Below are 24,873 nucleotides of genomic sequence, written 5' to 3' on the forward strand. Positions count from 1 at the left end.
TTAAATTTCTACATAACCATGTAAGAATGATCACAAAAAGTTTGAATATCCATTATGGTATCAACTCGTGTGATGATGTCACAGCTATGTAAACCGTTGGGTAAGTCCACGTTGGTGGCTCCTACTGCCCTTGTAATTCATGTGGAAATAGATCGATGTCTCCTACTGTCCGTATCCTACATGTGATGTATGTATGAGCTCCGTGAGCATTCAATCAATATACAAATAAATGAGTTCACATGTTAGTCTATTATCAAGCCTGGTGTTGGTGCAGTGGTTAGGGCAGCGGCTTGGGACCCAAAAGGTCCTGAGTTCAAGCCCCGTTGGGCCACTGAATTAATACACCAGGGGGTTGACTCAGCCTGTCATCCTTCCGAGGTCGGCGAAATGAGTTCCAGTATACTGGGCCGGTGTATACCCCGGTTAAAAGAGGTGTACCATATCCCTGTGTCGTAAGAGGCGACCAGGGTTGCGTCAGGAAGGGCATCCGGCGTAAAACATGTGCCAAATCACTATGCGCATCATACGGATGATCCGCTGTGGCGACCCCTAACGGGAGCAGCCGAAAGAAGAAGAAGAAGATGTTAGTCTATTATCATCAAACTTTGTGTCTTTAAACTCTATCCTCCCTGTACACCGTTTGTATCCTCACCGGACAGCCCATAATGAATTAGATGTCAATTCTCAAAAACGAATACTGCATGTGCGGTGCACACATTTCTGACTCCTCTCAGACCACAAAGCTCAAGCCACGGTGCTCACCGACAACAGAGTTCACCATCTTGGAAGTGCTCCTGTTAAATGCGCACACGCAGGCGCACTCTGCAGGTACGGTGAAGCTCGCCAGACTCCACTGTGAGTCCACGTATTGCCCAATCACCGGGCCCACCTTCCCCACACGAGCAAGCCTGTGTGGAGGTGGACAACGCCGGAACTGGCGGTGACTCCTGCGAAACATCTCGAGCATTGCAACCGACATACATCATGTCATAACATGAAACTAGAAAGGCACTCAGTGGAGCGCACATCTCCGTCAGGCTGAGCAGTTTACGTTTTGTATCCCACTGACATGCTGGGATCTGGATCCAGACCTGAAACAAAATCGAATCCTCTTGTTATTGTCACCTAACAAACTCATCCACCAAGTTTTGTCATAACTTGTCAACAATTTTTTGAAATATCGAGCTATATCTAGTTTTTGGCCCCGATTATCTCAATGGCAAAGAATCATTAAAAAGCAAAAACCCCAAAAAACCTCATATCTGGATCCGGATCTGGATCTTCACCAAAATCGAATGGATTTGTCCTCATCAAACACCCAACCTGTCCACCAAATTTAGTCCAAATCCGTCCATAACTTTTTGAGATATCCTGTTCACAGACAAACAGGGGGTGAAAACATAACCTTCAGTGGGCTGAGGTAACAAAGGATCGGTGTCTGTGTCTGTTTGGTGTTCCCATCTGAGCACAATGGTCATTATTCTGGGAAGCCAGGTTCAAATCCCCTCTGCTGCCCATCGTGCCCTGTCCTTGCAGTTAACATGAAAACACATCGATGTCCTTGCCCTGCACATGGGTTACAATCTCCACGAGTTCAGTCGGTGTTGAAAATAAACACACGAACGTCGACTACTGAACCCGGGAAACCTGTCTGCAGTGTCAATATACATATCAGTTGCTGTGTGCCTCCTGCTTTATTCAGGACCATCTCAAACAGGCCAACGTCTGCAAACAACTCACGTTGATGTCCTGTTTAGTCTTGTGTCCTTGAGTGCAAAAATGTGCACCGTGCCTTTATCGCTCGAAACGCAGAGGAAAGAGGAGTCGTGACTGAAGTTGATACTGTCAAAGGAAAAACAAAACCGAGAGCCTGATGTCAGAATCTGATAAATCATCACCTCCCCGTCCCACACATTTTAAAGTGAATAGTCATTGATTCTTCATGAAGACCTCCCATGAACAGCAGCTTTATAACCCGCTGTTGTGTTCTGCCATACTTCGATCAACATCAATCCATGCATCACTCGCTGCACTTTAACGTGCATTTAAAACAACTCGTCTTAGCTTGCTCTGTCATTGGCCAGGGACTGCTCTTAGACCACCAGGGTGTGTTCGGGTGTTAACCGAGTACGACCAGGCAGTCACGGCACACGGGAAGCAAGGGGGATCCCCGAGCCGTGGCTCTGCACGTGGAATGAATGCACGAGTCAGGGCTGTTCTACATTTGCAGTGAACGAGTCATGCTGGAAGGAATGAGTGAATGAAGGGTTCGTGCATTGCGAAGCAAATACACGAGTCAAGGCTCTGCCGGTGGAGTGAATGAGCCACGCATTAATTCGTGAATGCGTAAATGAATGAACAATTGAGCGGTCGAGTCATGCATTGTGTCGTGAATGCACAAGTCGTAGCTCCATATGTGCAGTCAATGAGTTATGTATGAATAAGTGAATGAGTCGTGCATTGTGGAATGAATGCACAAGTCAAGGCTGTTCAGTCAAAACAAAGGGTAATGGTGAGTTCCACAAGTCAAGGCTCATGTGGAATGAATGAGTCAGAGGTGAGTGAATTAGTCGTGCATTGCAAAGTGAATGCATGAGTTACAGTTCTGCAGTCATAATGCAAGTGAACCAAGTGGTATCCCTTTATTATTATTTCTAGTACGTGCCCGTAAAAAAAAAAAAACAAATTTATAAATAAATAAATATTCCAACCGCGAGCAACAAACAACAACCACACAGGCCGTTTCTTCGCTCTCGCGTGCCCATACGTGCGTGGCGCGGAAGTTCGCATATCATAGTTACGATGATTCGCCATTTAGGTTTTAATGGCCAATTATTCAATTAGCGCCAACGTATTTTACCTTTTCGCAATGTCGTCGCAAGGAAAAACAAAAAGAGAAGAGGAGAAAAAATAACTTCCTGGTTCGGAGCATACCAGCACTCTGATGTTACCGAAATTTATGCACCGTCTAATATGAAAACGATCATAACTTGGGGCATTATGTTTATCTATAAATGCGCATAAGAAATCGAGAAATTATTAGAATACACGAAGTCATCACTCTCCGGAAGTCCGTACGTTGTAACCCGTAATGGGGAACGCGGCTGAGCTTCCCTTCCCCATCGGCCACGCCCACGCCCACGCAACAACGTGTCTTGTCATTGGCTTGGTAAATAAATGGCCATAACTTGGGAAGCACTTGTCCGATTAATATCAAACCTTGAAAAGGCACATCCTCAGGTCCCCAGCAATATACATGGCAAGTTTCAATTAGATCGGACCAGAGGTTGTCGAGAAACAGCGGTCACAGACACACACACACACACACACACACACACACTGCTTTAATTACAGATAGATTATCCCCACGCTTCAAAAAAAACACAAAACGGGGGATGCAATCGTGTGTGTGTGTGTGTGTGTGTGTGTGTGTGTGTGTGTGTGTGTGTGTGTGTGTGTGTGTGTGTGTGTGTGTGTGTGTCGGATGCAGATCCGGCTTATCAGTGGACTACAAAATGTAAACTGTTAAGCCTGGAAGAGGTATGTGATCTACTGAGTGCCGTTCTAGTTAAATTAGTTTTTGAGAAGGTAACCAAGCCATACGAGTAAAGGGAAAGAACACATTTGATGAGAAAAGTCGAGTTTTTTTTGGTGTGGTTGATGGGCTCACCAGTACAGCGTTGCTGGATCAGCACCACGCCTGAGCTCGACAAGCTTTGCCTTGCTCTGGGTATCAAACAAGCGGATCAAGGTGCCCTGTCACGTGAAGATGAAAACAAACACTCCCCATAATTAGCATGCTTTAGCGAGTGCCATACCAATTAAATTTGGTCACATATTCGGCCAAACAAGGTCACACAAAAATGTTTTACGGCACACAGTAATACAGGCCGTAACAGCACAAGGCCTGCACGACATTCCACCACTGAGATCCACTCGAGCCTTCACTGCCTTGATGCAAGCAAGATCACAGAGTTGTACAAATTGCCAAGGGAAAAATGGTGGAGATCATTTTTCTCCCAGATCAGTGGTGCCTCTTGTGCGAAACTTTATGGAAGTCTTCCTCAAAAGCCTTAGGTAAAATGCATCTTTCGCTGCATAGTTCCATGACTGTTACAACACTCGGACCATGCGCCGTGTCACGGATGCAAGACTGCACCATTCCTCGACTTCAATGGAGATATCTTAGTGAGACGGTGACACTTATCGGTAACATCAGGAACATGGTGATGTTCATCTCTGATGGTGCCACTTATCAGCAACAGGGTCACAATTATCGGGAATACGGTGACTTGTCGATTGAACATTTCCCATGTTGTTCGTAATACCCATTGAGGACAAAAGCTCACAACCCATCGAGAAGCGAATGTGGGGGAAATTATTTGACGATTTCTTTCTCTTTATCAGTTATGAGTACGGAATTTTTACAAACCATTTAACTTTCCTGGGAATTGAAAGATTTCTCAAGTATACCCCGCTTCGAGATGTCGGACAGAAGAAGGGCCCGAGTGGTTTGGAAAAGGCCGTATGACCTCACGTGCTGTCGGAGCGCAAAATTACTGCTCCAAGACATTCAAGACATTCATGGCTGTCTGTGTGCAGAGAGGGCAAAGAGGAGATCCGGTATGCTTTCTTCATGAAAGTAAAGACAAATCCTAAAAATGTGCACTCAGTTCTGCGTTTTCCTTTGTGTGTACTTGTCGTTGTTTTCCATGCTGCACGTGTTACTGCAAATGCCCAATGAGCACAATGATCACCGTGCACTTGTTGCTTCCTTTTTTTATTTTTATTTTTTTAATAGTGCTCGAAGGCTAATGGGGGAACTTTCAAAGACCTCGAATTGCAGGACATTAGTAGACGTCAGTGCATTTTTACACGGACGACAACAACATTCGTTGATAATGGGAAAATGAACACAGCTTACAGGATTTGAACCTGGGTTCTTAGGAAAGTGAACCAAGTATTCACAAGAGAAAAACAAACAGGCCAACATATTATTCCACCAGGATCTGGACATGGAGGACCAAGAGCAGATGTGTCCATCCATGAAGACACCTTAAATAAACAATACAAAAGTGGATAAACAGCAGAACAAAGGCTTCTCATTGGATAATTCAATTTAAAATTGCTGTGTAAGTGTTGGGAAGGTGGGGGGGGGGATTAGTAACCTCCCTGCCAATCAGGAATGAATACTCAAGAAGCTCTTCCAATGACTGTCACTGCATAAAGAGGAAGAGATAAAGACTCGACGTGACCTCACGTCGACTTGAATCATACCCCATTCAACAGGCCGCTATTTGCACATTTCAGTTGAGACATTCACACTTTGAAGGATTTATGTCAACGTTCACAAAATGTTGAAACCTTTGCTAAACCAAGCTTAATAGTCTCGTGGTAGTCATTGTCTTTGCAATGAGTTTTACTTTAAAAATAAAAAAAAAACTAAAAATTAACAAGTGCGAAGACGACGATGGTTCACGAGCGGTATTTGACGATGTAGATACTTTCAGAAGTCAAGGATGAGACAATGTGATAATTTTTGACCAAGTTATGAAAATGATGAACATGATGTGGTACGGGTGACAGGTTATCAGCTGCAAAATGTCGAAAACCCGGTTTCATTCAACAACTTTCAAAATTTGACCTTTGCATAACCTTTAAAGGTCACAAAACAATGTTGTGGACATTAAAATAAGGAAACAGGATACATGATATAGCTTATTGGAGTTAGTTCGTCGAAGGTCAAAAACTCGGTTCGATTCCCACAACTTTGAAAATTTGACATTTGTGGCCTTTAAAGGTCAAGGATAATGATCTTTGGTGCAAAACTTCCTCTGGAACATTCCAGGAACAATATAACGTCATATAGGCTATATAGCATTTCGCACTCCTCGGATTATCCATACTTTGATGAAATCAGCGTGAAAACAAACTTGAAGGGGGCACCACGGGCAAGGTGTTCGAGATAGAGCAAAATGGTTGAGATAAGACTTTAGGTGGGGAATGACCTCAAGATTATGCATAAAAAATATTGTCATCCAAGCTCTCAAAGTTTGGGTGGTCGTATGACAAAGAAAAGGCAACGTCAAAATTTGCAATTTTCTAATCTTTTGACCTTGTGACCTTGATCTTGGGACGAAAATGAAAAAAAAAAAAAAAATCGGACAACGACAAATTTTAGATAATTCATTTTGCTATTCAAATACTGAAGAACCCATTCCATTCAGTCAATTCCCTCGGAGAAGATAGATTTTTAATCCGACTACCCCCTAAAAATGGCTATTTTGGGGGCGTGGCTCCGCCCACAATGGGCGTAGCACGCCCTCATCCAGGAAAACACAACTAGACATTGATATTGAACACACAACCAAGTTTCATCAAGATCGGATCAAAGTCCACGGAGTTATGCTCTGGACAGACAGACACACAGACAAGCCGGTAGGCGGACATAGGTAGTCGATCAAGTCGAATTTAGTCGTTTTTCAGCCGTTACTAGCCAACAAAAGCGTCCATAGCAACGGTTCTTTCTCACACATAACTAGGACATACCATGAACCTACCATACCAGTTTCATGTATATCTGACTCATAGTCTCTGAGATATAACTAACTTCGTTTTTTTTAATTGTTTTCGACCAAAGTTCATTCAAAGTCTATCTTCTCCGACAGTTTTTATAAGATCCGCTGGAAATTTTTGACAATATGGATTTTTTTGAAAATTTCAAAGGTCCGTTGCAAGGCAACGGATGGGTCCATCGCAACGGTTCTCATTTGCACACAACTCTGTCATGGTATGAACCTACCAACCAAGTTTCATCGAAATCGCCATTGTATTAACGGAGCACTGGACCGAACAGACATACATACAGACAGACAGACAAACATATCGACGGAAATACTGATAATAAGGGTAGACTAGATTGACTACCCAATAACGCATATAGTGGTCACTGTGGCTGGCGCTCGTGAACCAAAAAATATAACTGGTTCTTGATGCAAGCTTGTGCTATTCCACAGGCCTTTATTTTCACGTGGTGATCTGTAATAACCATTACCAAGAACGATTTCCCTCTCCCTGCTGGTAAATCATGTTTTACAATCATAGCCCAGTTTTAATCTGACCTCAAACTTCCTTTTCATCAGAAAATAGAATCTGCCATTTACTGTATGAGCTACCGTGGTGTTTGTGTGGTATTACCAGAAGGATGGGGTAAAATAATAAAATAAATGCAATTAGTGCTAATCAAAGCAAGATGGCTGACAAAGGTGGATAATGTTGCTAAAAGTGGCACAAAAGGACAAAGAAAAGGCAACGATGAAAAAAGACAAACAACAACAATAACAACAACAACAACGACGCACTTTGCTTGAAGCGGAAGCCACGATTGTTCCCTGCTGGTTGATGGAGATGCAGGCAATCTCACCCTGGTGAGCATTGATGGTGAAGGGGGATGAAGATGTCCCTGGTTTGGTGTTTGACAAATCCTGTTCACAATGACATAAAGGAACGTCAGCACCTTCTCTTCTTTCATCGTGGATAAATTGACCGTATTCTTCTTCTTTTTAAATTTTTCTTGTGCCATGTTTGGATTAGCAACAACATAGTAACTAGAATCTGTTAACTGAACAGAGAAGTCAAAGAACTAAGGAACAAAATACTTTACTCAGGATTAAAGAGGTCGAACCAAATACGGAGGAAAAACAATCATGTTCGAGCAGCTGCCCATGGCTCCAACAGGGGCATCGAGAGGCAGCACGGACTCTGAAGCAAACAACCTTCGGGTCCTCACCCCCACCATTTCTCTCTTACATTTGTATGAAAAAAATTACAGTTACAAGAGAAGCTCGGGCCCCTCATCAGACCTGGAAACCCGAGGCATCCCCCCCACTCTCCCCTCTCGACGCACCTGCCTCCATACCTCCAACGTCTCAACCTGTTTGGGCATGATTTGACTTGCCTGGACAAATCCCTGCTTTGCCACTCAGCCATGTTATTTTCCAACAATGACGACTGCTTCCGACCCATAGTTCGATGCATGACGTTTTCACCACATTTATCAACCTACAGTAAAACACAGTCCTCCATTCTTCACTTAACTAACAAGTACGATAAGTGCAGGTATGTAAGGTAGATGCAGTTTTGCATACCACAGCCCCTCCTGATTTGATGGGCAAGATAATATTTAAGAGACGAGGTTTGGATCCTGGGCTCGAGTAGCTTGGGACATTCTTCTGTAACATGGATTTGTTAGAGTGAAGTTGTTTTGTTATCATTTCTGCCATTAGAGGGGCAGTGTTGACATTATTGTTCGGTAGGAAAGCATTATTCGTTTTTGTTCTCTCTGTAAACGATGTGAGGTGCCAGGTAAGTAACAAAAAAAGGGGATTTTTATTTGGATGTTTGCATCCTGTGTGGGCTGATAACCAACCCCCTCATGACCCAAGCTCTTAGTTGGACGTCCAACATGGTGCCAGCAGGACAAGGACCCCAGAGGGCACATCACCATTGGCAAAACTGCAATGCGTTGCATGATTGGTTCGGGTGGTGCCTGTGATGACACCATGTACACTTAAATTTGTTGTGTAAATCCTCCTGTAAATCAGGCGAGGCCAGGTGAAGTCTTGTGGCACCAGGCATTTAATACCAAAGGCACACTAGAAAGCGCATCATGCTTTCAGAAGAGCAACCATGACAAACCCTTTGACCAGCAGGCTGCGCAAGCCATGGTGGTGAGATCGGCTGCGGAGTCATAGAGGAAAGTGACAGGGCCGTCCAACAGTGCGAGATGGCCTGGAAGATGGCCCTGCCCACAAACAGCGGTGGCCATTAACAGGAGCTCGTTGTGCATGGAGGCAGCCCCAGAGTTCACGAGGGTCCTGGCTGCGCTCCACTGCAGTTGAGCTTTGTACAAGACAATGCCAACATCTTGCTCTCTCTTTGCTTCACCCTTCGAGGAAGAGACTTCCCTCTCATCTCTCTTCCCTCGTTGCCATTTCCACAGCTCCATTACTCCCTGAGCTGCACTTCGTCTGTGCAGCGTTGACCCACACAACCACGCCATTGTGGTGGAGCCCCAACCAGCCTGTGCCTGCCACGAACCCTCACCTGTCCCCATTGTTCAGAGTGTGGGAATCTGGTAAACGGTACCATTAGGAGGTTAGGCTATATTTATTTCCTACTATCAGAGTTCCCGCCCTATGGGCGATCTTGTTCCAAGCATGCAACACGTTCTTCTGACGCATACCTTTATTTGGGCGGTGTGCAGACAAGTGACAGCTCTGTATCGGAAAAATAAATAACTCGAGTTACGTGACCTACTGCTTATAATTCATTCAAAACACCTCACTGCATTGGAAAACGTGGGGACACACATACTGTACTGTAAATGGGAGGCTTGTAATACCCTCCCCTACCTGGAGGCAGCACTACATGATACACATTTACATAGAGGATTTGTGTCCCCACATCCACCCCCTCCCACTCCCCCCCCCCCCACCAAGATAAAAACACCCCTATACATTAAATGAGGTCATGCTGATCCTCTGTAGCAAGTCTGGATGTAATTGGGCCAGAAGTGTCGGAGCAGCCCACCAAACCCACAAACACCTGTTTGTGAATTATAGTAAGGATTCCACACAAGTTCAGTTTTTCGTGTCTCACCTTCCCCCATTTGTTCTCTTCGTGTGCCAGATCTGTCCGAGTTATTTTGTCTTGTCGATCTCAATGTCGTATTCATTTTATTAAACCTTTTTATTCGAAGAGAAGAGATACGTTTTCCCACCTTTTGCCTCCCACACATTGCACCGCCGAGTTCAGCCTCGGATTGGAGCGATCCTTGGGATTTTGTGAATGATAAAGAAGAGTTAATTGAACACTGTGTGAATTGGGTAAGCTTAGTGATCTTCAGGAATCGCAAAAGCTCCTGGCAGGACGGGTGACATCAATCAGATCCATCGACACAACAGCATCAACGCAAAGTTTGTACCCATTGGGCTCATTTGAGGAAGCACATTGACTGTTGATTAAAGGTTTAATCACAATCATTAAACAAATCCTCGAGCATCAACAACTCCTTCCAACCAACCAGCAAGTCTGATAATCCAACAGCGGCTACTCACCACAAGCTGCAAACTTCCACATTTATGACCTGGGAAAACCAACAGGGGTTTTTCCAAACTGGGACAGAGCTCCGCGAGACCTGCGAGGATACATTCATCAAACAACAGTCACACTCTGTACTAGGGTGTTCCACCCAATCAAAAACCTACAATCACATCAAGCTCACCCTTTGGGTTTTCTCGCGTATCGAACTCGAAGATTTTCTGTGGGTTGTTGGGAAATGTAAATACGTAAATCCTGCAGCGAATCGCAATGATAATCCTGCATAGAAACATCGGCCATCAACACCGAGCATTGCAAAGAGCCACACAATGAAACACCAAGGGATGTGAAAGAGAAAAAGCACGGTGATTAAACAAACAGATTCACAGATAAAAGCTGGACACAACAGCAGCACTTTACATTAGGAAAGGGCCATTTGGCTCAACACCTCTGTGCTGCACCCACAAGTCAATCACTAAAGGAATGTATATTTGACATACCACAATGACTGTATTCATCTCAAAATGCACATTAAACAAAAAGTATAATTGGGGAAAGCGCTGCTGTTAAAACAAATTTTTTTTAAAAAAATACTTTTGACTGGTTTCTTACAGAAATAATGTCGATTTTCATTTGCTGGAGGTTTGGTTTCTTTTTCCGAAAGGTCTCGCCTCGTGCGATGCCGTAAAGGAAACAATTGGCCGTGTAGATTCTCGAGTTAGAATTTTTCGAGAGAAAGTGTGAAGAGGTGGTGTTGGGGTGTGGGGAGGGAAGGGGCTCTCTCTATAGTTCGTCAAGCCCCAATGCCGGCTCCTCGCCTCAATAAGCCGTGTATTGAAGAATTCAACAAAGAACGACAACAATGACAACTGTGCGAGCTCAAAATGGTACGTCTCAATAACTTACTCATGTTTTGTTCAATATTTTGTAAACTCGGACTTGGGCTCGAGAGTTCATTCTATTGCCAGCAGTCGACAAGAAATGCCTGGAGCTTGGAGTTTTTTTATTTTAAATGTTCCAAGGCTGTTAATGGAGCTCTTATACAAATCACATGCAGGACAAACACACCAGGAAACATCGACCTACTTTTACAAAAAAAAAAAATACAAGAACATTAGTCGACAATGGACAACCACACATGATGTATGCAATTTCAGCCAGGAGTCCTGCATAATGAGCCTCGGTTCAGATGGAACACCAACAGGCCAACCCACGGATTGAATTTTAAAAGCACCATTAGTTGAAGTTGCCTATGATGGGATACCTGTCCGTCTGGCTTCGCGGGGGGTGGCGAGCATCTACTTGCACGGCCCTGCAGGGGCGGCGAGCATCATTTGACAGGCAAGCATCTACTTCAGTAATGTGTGATATATCTTCACCACAAAGTTACAAGCAGTGTGCCCTGGTTTGTTAATGTAACACACAAGGAAACAAACAAAGTGTTGAGGATCAGGAATGCTTGTGCATACTTGTCATGCCTCATACGAACAGCCAGAACAGGGCTTGTGAAAGTGAAATCCAAAACGAGTTTATCCTTGGTGTCTTTTCCTTTTCGTGCTGCATCCCATACAAGCGCTGCCAAGACAAAGTGAAAAAGAAAAGAAAATGAATAACGACAACATCAGTCATATATCTGGCACCGACAAGTTCCTGCAAACAGCGATGAGAGTCTTTGATTTCAGAATGGGGTACAATTATTTCAGTCTTCTTCTTTCACATGCAGCACATTCGCTGGGGGCACAGCTGTGTCGCTGATGCAGTTCCGCCTGTCGGTTGGAGCAGGAATTTGGAATTTGTTCAAGGTGTTGGCGATGGTTCGCCACCTCTTCACGAAGGACACCGAGAAATCTTTAACATCCGCCAACTAATGCAGGCAGTCGGAGCTCTCAGTTTAACGTCCATCCGAGGGAGGGCACACACATTGATGCCATGCCCTGCCTGCGAAACACCAGGATGACAGTTTACGGCTGGGTCGGGATTCAAACCCAGACTAGATAGCTCAAAGATGAGTGTGCATACCTCTCGGCTATCCAGTCACGTTGGTTTATCGTCTGCATAACATTGGACAAGACAAAATGGGGATTATGTCGGGACCCCATCCCACAGTGTAAAGCTCAACTACAGTGCACTGTTTTCTAGTGTGTAGATGGAGGACTTGAACATTCATCATGTGTGTGCGCAAGTCAAGGATGTGCAGACAGATCAATGCATCTTTACATGAATGACCAGGGTGATTTGAATGTGACTTGGAAAAAAAAAATTCAAAAAAGAATCATGTAGTCGATGATTTTAGGAAAATGTCTTTTTAGTATTGGAAACAAAACTTCACCATCACACATTTCCTGCTTCAATGTGAATGTTGAAAATCAAGATGGTAGAGAATGAGATTAATAAAGAGGATGGAACAGTGAATAATGAGGAACTTTGAGGTCAACAAAACATCAAAATTGTTCAAAGGTACAGCCACAAAAGAAATTGTACATTTTTGCAGCTGTTGCTAAACGGAGAAGTGTCCGTCCGTCTGTCCGTCTGTTATATCCACCGCTGCTTCTCACTTGTACGAACAGGAAATGGTAGGAACTCGACTTCTCTCATCCCGGATATTTGTCGGTTTTCCTATATTTCCTGGAGTCCAATTTGCATTCAGGAAGAGAACAATTATGGTTAACCATTTTGCAAATGCCACTTTATCGTCTAAATGCTGAAAATTATGTTTCAAAGACTATTTGAATTAACAGATTTTGTGCTCACAATGTTAAAAGTACCCGGCAGGCAGAACCAAGTCACTGAAGAAAAAAAAAAATAAAAAAAACACGGGTAATTCCATGGGAAAAGATACCTGGTGGCTATTTTTTGAAAGTACATTTTTCATTCAACCTTATATACCATATGTCAGATCATGAATTGAAATAATTGAATTTTTGCAATATTAGCTTCATCAAGCAGTGTCTGTATACATTGTGGTAGCATCTCCGGACGTTTATTAATAAACGTCCAGAGATGTTAAGTCTGTTTCGCTCAGTTATTACGTCCGTTACATTACATTTGCCATGGTACTGCCTACTCAGTGTATCATTAATTCCTCAAATAAATACTGGGAATACAATGACGTACCTATACCAAACTGCTATACCAGATTTAGTCTTCTGTCGTAGAACACTTCACAGAAATTTGTGAGCAGAACGATCATCATGCTAAAGCAGGTATTTTGACAGTTACATCCGTTACGAAGATTCATCATACCGTCATATTCATCATATTCTTAATCTCATATAATTACCATTTCCTGGCACCTTTGTGTTCACTGCACAAAATAAACTAATACATTTGGTGTGATAACCTTGTTCTTCATGAAATATTTTTGAGAACTGCCAATAAGTTCTGTCTGAATGTTACGTCCGTTAGAGTGGAATTACCCACACACCATTTTGAAAGTCACATGTATTATCACAGTAAATCCTTGCTTATTGTCCTTCCTTTTTTTATTGAAAATAAATCCTGTTTGAAACTCGAAGCATTCGGTTGGTGCAAAATCTGGATTTGAGAAAAATAACCACGGTGTGAGTAAATCCACGGCCGCTAGGAAAATGGAGTGAAACTACTCAGCAGGAGGGTTCAAAAACGCAGTGGCTCATCAAAGGTCTTCACTCGCCCCCCCCCCCACCCCCCACCTTTCCTCATCCTTTTTGAACCGAAGAACGTACTGCAGGCAACAGGAGTCGATGGAATTATGTACATCGAAAACCATAGAAAAGATGTTTGGCTTTCCCGGTGGATGGCCTAAAGGACTATCGGTCATGAAATTGGTGACCGTACAAGTGGAAAATTTGACCTCGTGTCAAGTCACAGTCCACCGTAACAATATATTAATTCACACAAACTTGTCACACTTCAATATAAACGGTTGCAAACGAGCATGGACGTATATATTTAAACAGGCTTCACTCCTATGTAACAAGTGCAAATCAAAAAGAGAATGATTTAGTTGAGAATATCGGGCAACGGGAAAGGCATCACAAGTCTAACGAAAGCGAAGGTGATGGCGCACCATCGCAAATCCCCACGTTTTCCACCTTAAGCAAAGTCGAAAGATGGCAAAAAAGGTTCCACCAGGAATGACCCAAAATTAAATTGCGATTCAAAATTTTTTTTCCCTCTCCCCTGTTTTGACCTCGATCATCCGATGTCCCAACCCCCTGGGACATGAACCGGGGGTCAAATACAAAAAATCGTTACGCATTTCATGCGTGCCCCAATGTCGATTGCATATACAAAGTTTCATTTGAAAAAAAATGTTTAAAATGTGCTCGTAATTGCATTTTTGGGATTTGATCTTTTGATCCCACCCCAGAGGACGGGGTCCAAAATGATACTGCTCTTGCACCTTATTGCCACATGTTGATCATCACCAAGTTTGGTGAATTTTCAAAAAGTGTGTGGATAATGATCTTTAACTTTGCCTCAATTACAGTGTATAACATGGATACAATACAGTATGTACTTTCATATCCAATGTAATTTTGCTTTTCTGCAAAGAAAAATGCACATGCAAGAAAATTGTGCACCTCAAAATAACATCAAGCGTGATTCGAACGTTGCTAAAGCACCTCAATCATTACCCCGCATGCACATAGCAGGTCGAAGCGACTGAAGTCTGTCTGTCTGGCAGTCAAAAAAATTTTGGAAAACATTCCAAACAGGAAACAGTGTTTTTAGGGACTTCATAAAGGGTACAAACAGGCACAAATAAATAATTTAAGGTGTCAAATAAGGTGGTGTGAAAGACGGTGTATACCAAATGAATCAACAGCTGTCAACTTCCGATTCGATTGTTGGGGTTTTATTTTCTGTAGCCTTTAAAACTTTTTTTATTTCAATTTAATTATATATTTTGAACGCTCTAGAGTCTAGAACATGAATCGACATATTGACGCTTCCAAAAACCTTCAGTTGAGCAGTATTTTGGCTCTGAAGTTGGCAAAATTGTCCGCAGTCTCGACCAATAAAATTTGCCACTCGCACTCTCCCGGCAGAGGATATTCAGACAGATTGGCAGCACCCAGCGATTCAACGCCTTAGCTCACTTCGTTAAAAAAATATATATAAAAATAAAAAGGTCTGTTTAGTGCATCTTTTTTTACGCATGATAAAGTTTTCTATGAACTCTCCAGTTGAAAGATGCACAAGCTGCACAGATGAATCGCCCATGATAGCCCAACCGTAAAAAAAAAATTCAGGGACATGATATTTGGCTGTCGTTTGGTGATCCGTGATTTTGTCAGAGTTATCTGATAAAGGTAAAATTGTGATCGTACCGGAGTTATCAGCAAACTTGGGTGCATATCCCCCACCGACCAAAGCCAACAAATTTGATCTATGCATCATCTCGACGTGCTCCACACTTCCAACCTGCTCCAGATCTGAAAAATCAAACAAGCACACACTTCAGGAAAGAGGCAATGGAAATATAGTTAATCAGTGAAAAAAAAAGCTTCTGATAGAACACAGGATGTGGTCTCAAGCATTAGAATGGAGGCAGAAGTTTTACAATTCATGTTTGAAGTCATTTTCTATCAACATTTTCATGGCCACAATGGTATAACAAGCAGAGACATCCATTAAACACGAACATGGTTCAGTGTTGCCTGGTGTTGGCTTAAAGCCTAGGGTGGTGGGCTTGGGATCCGAAGGTCTTGAGTTCAAATTGAGTTCAAAACTGGCTTGGCTTTTGAATTAATAGTAGGTGGGGTTGACTCAGCCTGTCATCCTTCTGAGGTCAGTGTAGATACTTTTTTATCATAATGGGTTTGAAGGTGATTAAATAAATAATTGATGATGATTAAAACTTGATATTAAAATAAAATATATTAAACCTGAAATAAAATGTACTCAAATATGATATGATGTTTTTAAGTATGTATCCATTTGGAATTAACATAATTGTATTTCTCCTCTATATGGAAAGATCACCTGTATATTAGAAGTGCAAACAGGTTGAACTTTGCCAGTAAGTTGAATGTAAGAAGAATTGCCTATCATTTTAAAGCTATCTTCAAGAATTTTTATAAAAGAAACAAACAAGTTGGAATGTGGATTTAAGAAAATGTCAAGATGTATCCACTAAGCTCTCATCGCTTCAAGATAATATATTGTTGCGATGAAGAAAGATGGTTTATAGTTTATTGTGATGTGTGCAATTCATCATTGTAGCTTTAAACTTCATTGTCTACATGATGAGATAGTTTCATCTTTACAGTGTACATGATCTGTTCTTGCGGATGGCAGTTTGGCTGCCGGGTGGCTTTCATTTCTTGGAAGCGCGGCTGTGCCGCTGATGCTGCGCCCCTCTACCAACACAGCGGTACTCATTTTGCCGACCTCAGAAGGATGACAGGCCGAGTCAACCCCACCTGGTTTTAATTCAGCAGTCAATATGGCTCGAACTCAGGACCCTAGGATCCTAAGCCAACCGCCCTAGTGTGTACATGATGAAGCATACTCGGGGCACTCTTGGTACCAGTGAAGCTGCTGCCTTTGTGATGTCGCTATTCTTCTCTCCACACTTCGTGAGGCCATTAATGAGAAATCTCCCCTCACCCCTCCTCCTCCACCCCCTTCCAAACCACAGGGTTTATCCATGCTATCTCCTCTAAATGCTGAACATCAAGCGAGGCACCAGCACGCACCATGAAATATTTTGATACGATTTAGCCTGGGTCTGAATTCACCCAGAGACCCCCCTCGTTCTAACCATTATACCACAGAGTCTGGTTTGGTGCAGATTTTGACCCATTTGGCATTGCTAATCTCAGATGATCTTTTGTTGCCTTTCTTGGGTTAACATCTTGACGCTAAGCCCAATAATGCTAATGGACTATCCACATAATTATATAAACATCAATGCCCCTAACCCCACCTTCCCATCCAAAAATTGACCCCTTATTCTCTGTTCATTCCAATGTCCTTTCCTTTTTATCTTACACTCCTTCATTCCATTCATTTCCATCACTTATTTTTGGTAGCCTTAGTTTTCCTCTACGTATATAGAAACTCACGGATGGTCCCAAATCCCAAGTACAAAACCCTACAAACGATTCCACGGCAATTAAAAATGAGCTTAAGGAGAGATGGGACATCCGTTCCATTTGTTCAAAAACAAGGAATCCAAGCACTTACCAAGGTGGGCTTTCTCCATGAGTGGCTCCACATTGTATATCCTCACCCCGGTCTCCATTGCACAGCAAAAGCAGCCTGGAATCAGGGACTGGTCAGGTCCATGAGCACACCAGAGCTCACAGTAACACGGATTTATGTTAAACACAACACTCGTGTGCAAATCATGGGGACAGTACATAAATACCTGTCAATTATAATCCTCGTTATAACTTGCACTGTCAGTGGCAGCGATCTTTCATCGTCTTGGGGTAGGATGCTGCATCTATTCTAATAGACGGGTTGAACATCGTTACTTAGGAAGGTGGACACATTGATGTATCACCCTGCCTGTGAAGCACCAGGGGTGGCATGCCAGTTTGAACTACTGAAAAGTAAGCTGGGCTATCAAACATGACACAAGTTTTGAGAAACATCTTACATCTTCTCTCATTCGTGAACTCAACACAATTTGGCCCTGAGAGCTTGAACTTTGAACCCCTTTCTGGAGAACTTGTATTATGTTGGATATCCTGGTTTACTAATCACCAGTTCTTCGGAGCTCAATGTAGGACAGCCAGGTTTACTTCCCAGGAGCTCTTCGGGGCTGAATGTGGACTAGCCCAGTTTACTTTTCAGTGGTTCAATGTGGGATAGCCTGGAATACTTCCCAGCTGATATTTGGGGTTCATTGCGGTGATCAATTCGTCAAAAAGATAAAAATGGTCCGGTTACTGATTTGGAGCACAATTGATAGTTTGGTTGGGAATCAAACCCAAACTTCTTCGGTCAAAGTTGAGTTTGCATCCTCTGAGCCATTGCGACACCCTTCTTAAGCAGCGTAGCCACTTCAATATTTGGTATGTCCGTCCTTCCATTCATTCATCTGTCCAAAATGAAGAAGAACCTTTCTAACTCACAGTGTGTAATTCTAGAGGGTTCTAAAGGGTAATCATAATGGGTTTTGTTCATTTCTAGGCTTTGCCGATGAAATATTTAAAATGCCAAACTGAACTGCTTCCTTCGGACACGGGTGCGATTTTTAATGTTCAACTTGACTCAAAAGGACAATAAAATCCGTTAGAACAATGTGCAGATGGGGGTAAAATGTCATCTACGATCTGTAACATAAAAGGGAGCTTGGTGTCGGCGTGCCTGCGTGCGTGCGTCCGTCCAACACACACACACACACACACACACACACACACACACACACACACACACACACACACACACACACACACACACACACACACACACACGACGTGCTGCACATACACGCGTGTAGCAGTAAGCTACGCGGTTAATTCACATTCAAACAAAATCTCTTCTTCAATATTCTTCTTCTTCTTCACTTGACGGCCAACTGTGACACGTGGCAGCCAGAAGTCTGCGGATCGAATGGCTGCTCACCAGAGTTCACGACAAAACATCACCTCTCAACATACAATCCCTACCTGACAAGAAATGTGGTCGACTCTGAAGTGCTGCAACTCGACCAATTTGCACAGGTACTAATTAGCCCGTTTTTTTAGATCCTCGTGGAGGATCTCCAAGTCTTACTCACGTTGTTGTTCTTCATCTTCTTCTTGTGGACTTTTTTGTTTCACAACCTACAATTTTCATCGAAACTTCCTGAAACTTGGCACATATACATGTAAAAATTCCCTGCGCAGACAGTAACCATCTCAGATTTTGAAAATTCCTCCGAGAAAAAAAAGTTATAACCTCAAAATATCTCCGCTAATGGAAATCGCCTAAAAAATGATCTCCGAAACTAGGCAAGCTTTTTGAATTCTGTTTGTGGGAATCGAACGGGGCATTAGCAGAGATGAATTACCGCACATACGATACATAACTATGACGTCATATCAATTTTTATGATGCCATTCCTATTTTTTGTTTCACAACCCAGAGTTTTCATCGGATCTTCGTGAAACTTGCCATGTATATGCAGAAAGCCCACGCGCAGGCAGTAACCATCTCCGATTTTGGAAATTCTTCCGAGAAAAAAAGTTGACGTCATAATATCGCCGCTAATGGAAATCGCCTATACCATTATCTCCAGAACTTGACAAGCTGTTTGAATTTTGTTTGCGGGAATAAAGCCGGGCATTAGCACAGATAATTTATCGCCAACCTGATACATCACAATGACGTCATATTCGTGTTTATGACGTCATCATTAAGAGGACGAGGATCTTAGCTCATTTGAGCTTGTTTTTTTTCATAAAGGTGACAACTCATTCAGAAACACGATTGTACAATTCATGAGACAACCTTCCAATTCTCTCATTCGTGTACATGTCAAGCACACTCAGTGAGTGATGCGAGTGAGGGCTGGAGCGGCCGCTCCGAGTCATGCCAAAGGGCAAAGGATTCGTATAAATGGTCTGTGCTGCTTCCTTGCTTGAAGCTCAACATTTATAAAAGGATAGAGCATGGACAAACAACCATAGGTTGGTAATCAGAGCGCAGGCTTTGGTGGGTTTAATGGCTTTTCTGCTGCATCAAAGTTTCTTGAAAGGGAATTATTATTATTATTAATAATAATTCCAAATGAACCGTAACCGTTGACCCGTGATTCGGGCTCGTCCAATAACGAGTGGGAACTCGGTAAACAAGAGAACAAGTATAAAAACGAAGGGCCTCCAACGACGGACTCAAATATCAACAACCACAACAATAAAAACGAAGGGCCTCCAACGACGGACTCAAATATCAACAACCACAACAATAAAAACGAAGGGCCTCCAACGACGGACTCAAATATCAACAACCACAACAATAAAAACGAAGGGCCTCCAACGACGGACTCAAATATCAACAACCACAACAATAAAAACGAAGGGCCTCCAACGACGGACTCAAATATCAACAACCACAACTATAAAAACGAAGGGCCTCCAACGACGGACTCAAATATCAACAACCACAACAATAAAAACGAAGGACGACGGACGACGGACTCAAATATCAACAACCACAACAATAAAAACGAAGGACGACGGACGACGGACTCAAATATCAACAACCACAACAATAAAAACGAGGGGCGACGGACGACGGACTCAAATATCAACAACCACAACAATAAAAACGAAGGACGACGGACGACGGACTCAAATATCAACAACCACAACAATAAAAACGAAGGACGACGGACGACGGACTCAAATATCAACAACCACAACAATAAAAACGAAGGACGACGGACGACGGACTCAAATATCAACAACCACAACAATAAAAACGAAGGACGACGGACGACGGACTCAAATATCAACAACCACAACAATAAAAACGAAGGACGACGGACGACGGACTCAAATATCAACAACCACAACAATAAAAACGAAGGACGACGGACGACGGACTCAAATATCAACAACCACAACAATAAAAACGAAGGACGACGGACGACGGACTCAAATATCAACAACCACAACAATAAAAACGAAGGACGACGGACGACGGACTCAAATATCAACAACCACAACAATAAAAACGAAGGACGACGGACGACGGACTCAAATATCAACAACCACAACAATAAAAACGAAGGACGACGGACGACGGACTCAAATATCAACAACCACAACAATAAAAACGAAGGACGACGGACGACGGACTCAAATATCAACAACCACAACAATAAAAACGAAGGACGACGGACGACGGACTCAAATATCAACAACCACAACAATAAAAACGAAGGACGACGGACGACGGACTCAAATATCAACAACCACAACAATAAAAACGAAGGACGACGGACGACGGACTCAAATATCAACAACCACAACAATAAAAACGAAGGACGACGGACGACGGACTCAAATATCAACAACCACAACAATAAAAACGAAGGACGACGGACGACGGACTCAAATATCAACAACCACAACAATAAAAACGAAGGACGACGGACGACGGACTCAAATATCAACAACCACAACAATAAAAACGAAGGACGACGGACGACGGACTCAAATATCAACAACCACAACAATAAAAACGGAGGCCGGCGGACGACGGACCCAAATATCAACAACCACAGCAATAAAAGCGAAGGGCGGCGGACGGCGGACTCAAATATCAACAACCACAACAATAAAAACGAAGGACGGCGGACGACGGACTCAAATATCAACAACCACAACAATAAAAACGAAGGACGACCCACGACGGACTCAAATATCAACAACCACAACAATAAAAACGAAGAACGACGGACGACGGACTCAAATATCAACAACCACAACAATAAAAACGAAGGACGACGGACGACGGACTGAAATATCAACAACCACAACAATAAAAACGAAGGACGACGGACGACGGACTCAAATATCAACAACCACAACAATAAAAGCGAGGGACGGCGAACGACGGACTCAAATATCAACAACCACAACAATAAAAACGAAGGACGACGGACGACGGACTCAAATATCAACAACCACAACAATAAAAACGAAGGACGACGGACGACGGACTCAAATATCAACAACCACAACAATAAAAACGAAGGACGACGGACGACGGACTCAAATATCAACAACCACAACAATAAAAACGAAGGACGACGGACGACGAACTCAAATATCAACAACCACAACAATAAAAACGAAGGACGACGGACGACGGACTCAAATATCAACAACCACAACAATAAAAACGACGGACGACGGACGACGGACGACGGACGACGGACGACGGACGACGGACGACGGACGACGGACGACGGACGACGGACGACGGACGACGGACGACGGACGACGGACGACGGACGACGGACGACGGACGACGGACGACGGACGACGGACGACGGACGACGGACGACGGACGACGGACGACGGACGACGGACGACGGACGACGGACGACGGACGACGGACGACGGACGACGGACGACGGACGACGGACGACGGACGACGGACGACGGACGACGGACGACGGACGACGGACGACGGACGACGGACGACGGACGACGGACGACGGACGACGGACGACGGACGACGGACGACGGACGACGGACGACGGACGACCTCAACGTCAACTTGCGATGCCGTGTGAAGCACGACTACCCGTTAACAAAGGCGTCAATTAAAGTAAGAAAACGGCGAACAACGAACTCACCATGATCCTGATTGAAGCGAATGCTATTCACGATCCTCGACATTTCCAACACAACAAACAGCGGCCGCTGGTCCCCCAAAAAATCCCTGAAACAACAACAACAACGGAAAACGAGGAAAGTGTAACTCAAAGAAACACCATAAACAACAACAACAGCGGAAACCGAGGAAAGTGTAACTCAAATAAACACCATAAACAACAACAACAACAACGGAAAACGAGGAAAGTGTAACTCAAATAAACACCATAAACAACAACAACAACAACGGAAAACGAGGAAAGTGTAACTCAAATAAACACCATAAACAACAACAACAGCGGAAACTGAGGAAAGTGTAACTCAAAGAAACACCATAAACAAAAACAAAAACAACAACAACAACAACAACAACAACAACAACAGCAACGTCTTCTTCTTCTTCTTTTTAAAAAAAATTTAATGGCCCTTTTAGAGCCGGTAGGCTCTATACATGCCACGCACCTGAACGCGATCGAAATTGTTTATCATCCCATCGAATGTCATGCAATTTTAATGGCTTTCCCACACTCCTTCAGGAATTTTAGTACCAGCTCACAGAGTTGCGGGTGCTTCTGGTTCATCAGCCTCAACACTCCCGGTAGATCCAACATCTTGATCTCCGTTACTCCTACATTCTGCACAAGATGCCGCCTGGGTCCCTCATAAAGAGGACAAATTAGGAAGAAATGATTTAGATCTTCGGGTTTCCTGCACATTTCACAAAACCCCTGAGGGTGTCCCCAAATTTTGTACATGTATGAATTTAGAGGGCAGTGCCCGAGTCTTCGCCTGCCAAGAGCTACCTGGTCTCTCTCTGGGAAAACATGGGAAGTTTAACTGGAGCTACCACATCCGGATGCACCGAGTGACAGAATCTTCCCTTCGTGCTAGAGTCCCCACTGAAATGACCATTTTTTTCTCAATCTGGTCCTTGGCTAGACTAATCATTTCCGATGGTCCCAGGGTGGCGTGGTCCCAGGTGGTCCCAGGTCCCAGGTTTGGGTGACATTTTCCAGTTCAAGGGCACGCTTCACCGCGAGATCACAGGTCTCATTTCCACCAATTCCGACATGAGCAGGGATCCAGCACAGGTCGACCACTGGACCCCTCCACTTCGCAATATTGTTGTGGGCCGGGGGTCGGTGGCGAGGAACAGCCGCCAGGTGGAGCAGTCGGGCCATCTCCCACAAAAACACCCGGAATTAAAAGGTCGTCACCCCGGATAACTCCGGAGTCGACGGGCCACTTAAAGGACCGTGATCGCCAATTCTCTGACGGCGTGGGGTAGGGTCAATAGCCAAATTTCAATATACCTAAGTACCCACGTCGCCAAATTAACGGGGAAATCACACCCTCGGCCGACTCTGTCCGGACCGAGTCGCAGGTACCGACTCGGATCCGGCGTAACCGAGCGGAGTTACCAGAGCCGCGCCGGTCCCAATGACAACTTACAGCCCAATCGGCTTACTGGTTCTCAAGCACGAACCGTGCTGGGTGAATAATAGAAAGCACAACAACGAGCTGGTACATTGAACAATTGGGGGGGGGGGGTATTTATAATGGGGCAAGGGAGTTCAAAAAGAGCAGAGTTAAACCGACTATCAGAAATGCAATTTACAATGTACAATGCACTTAAACAATTGCTACTTATAGATTGGGTCCACAGACACACACACACACACACACACACACACACACACACACACACACACGAAATGGTGGCCACGGCCTTTATTTGACCCTTCAGCTCGGGAAGGAAGGCGAGCTGAGGGTAAGAATTCGGTCGGTCACCTTTCCGCCTCATGCGGTCTGGTCGAGACAAGCTGGTTTGGGTGGGACTCGAACCCACACCTTCGTCGCTGCACCAGGCACTCGGGACCGCGCTTTCCAACCAGCCACACACCAACTAACCAAGACCAAGGAGAAGACCTGAGACGGCGATGACCCAGGACCAGACGAACCAGCCAGCACCAAGACCCGCGACCCCCAAGAGGACCAACGCTCCCCAGCCTGGCGTTCCTTTATTCCTTTCTTGTCCGGGGTGAGAAAATTGCCATCTGAGGCGATCTCCACCCTCATTGGCCAGGGTGTCGTGGGAAAGTCGCTCTCTGTGGCCATCTCCACCCTCATTGGCCGGGGTGTCATGGGAAAGTCGCTCTCTGTGGCCATCTCAACCCCATTGGCCGGCGTGTCGTGGGAAAGTCGCCCTCTGTGGCCATCTCAACCCCATTGGCCGGGGTGTCGTGGGAAAGTCGCTCTCTGTGGCCATCTCAACCCCATTGGCCGGCGTGTCATGGGAAAGTCGCCCTCTGTCGCAATCTCCACCCTCATTGGCCGGGGTGTTGTGGGAAAGTCGCCCTCTGAAGGAATCTCAACCCTCATTGGCCGGGGTGTTGTGGGAAAGTCGCCCTCTGTCGCAATCTCCACCCTCATTGGCCGGGGTGTCGTGGGAAAGTCGCCC

At 44.2% G+C, this 24,873-nt stretch overlaps 2 protein-coding genes across 7 annotated transcripts in view; both read right to left on the bottom strand.

Annotated features, from left to right (window-relative positions):
* WDR45 (WD repeat domain 45) overlaps positions 1 to 22,548 on the bottom strand; it is a 28,711-nt gene extending 6,163 nt beyond the window's left edge. For 2 of the 5 annotated variants that reach the window (XM_085894493.1, XM_085894489.1), the window contains exons 1-10: positions 22,394 to 22,548; positions 17,278 to 17,352; positions 15,417 to 15,521; positions 11,571 to 11,676; positions 10,286 to 10,380; positions 10,119 to 10,198; positions 7,362 to 7,484; positions 3,671 to 3,756; positions 1,741 to 1,842; positions 763 to 908 (exon numbers count right to left, since the gene is read on the bottom strand). In XM_085894493.1, coding sequence (XP_085750619.1) covers positions 763 to 908; positions 1,741 to 1,842; positions 3,671 to 3,756; positions 7,362 to 7,484; positions 10,119 to 10,198; positions 10,286 to 10,380; positions 11,571 to 11,676; positions 15,417 to 15,521; positions 17,278 to 17,352; positions 22,394 to 22,436 — 961 coding nt within the window. In that variant the 5' untranslated portion in view covers positions 22,437 to 22,548. Of the gene's footprint in view, positions 1 to 762; positions 909 to 1,740; positions 1,843 to 3,670; positions 3,757 to 7,361; positions 7,485 to 10,118; positions 10,199 to 10,285; positions 10,381 to 11,570; positions 11,677 to 15,416; positions 15,522 to 17,277; positions 17,353 to 17,461; positions 18,448 to 22,393 lie in introns of those variants that run through there. The other 3 variants (XM_085894490.1, XM_085894494.1, XM_085894492.1) reach the window with 3 other exon arrangements.
* Positions 1 to 24,873, bottom strand: part of LDLRAD2 (low density lipoprotein receptor class A domain containing 2) — an 814,009-nt gene that overhangs the window by 163,884 nt on the left and 625,252 nt on the right. The gene's annotated exons all lie outside the window — the stretch shown is intronic.

Source organism: Eptatretus burgeri, chromosome 9 (assembly GCF_056783735.1).
Source record: "Eptatretus burgeri isolate ZD-2024b chromosome 9, Ebu_testis_v1, whole genome shotgun sequence".
Lineage (NCBI taxonomy): Eukaryota > Metazoa > Chordata > Myxini > Myxiniformes > Myxinidae > Eptatretus > Eptatretus burgeri.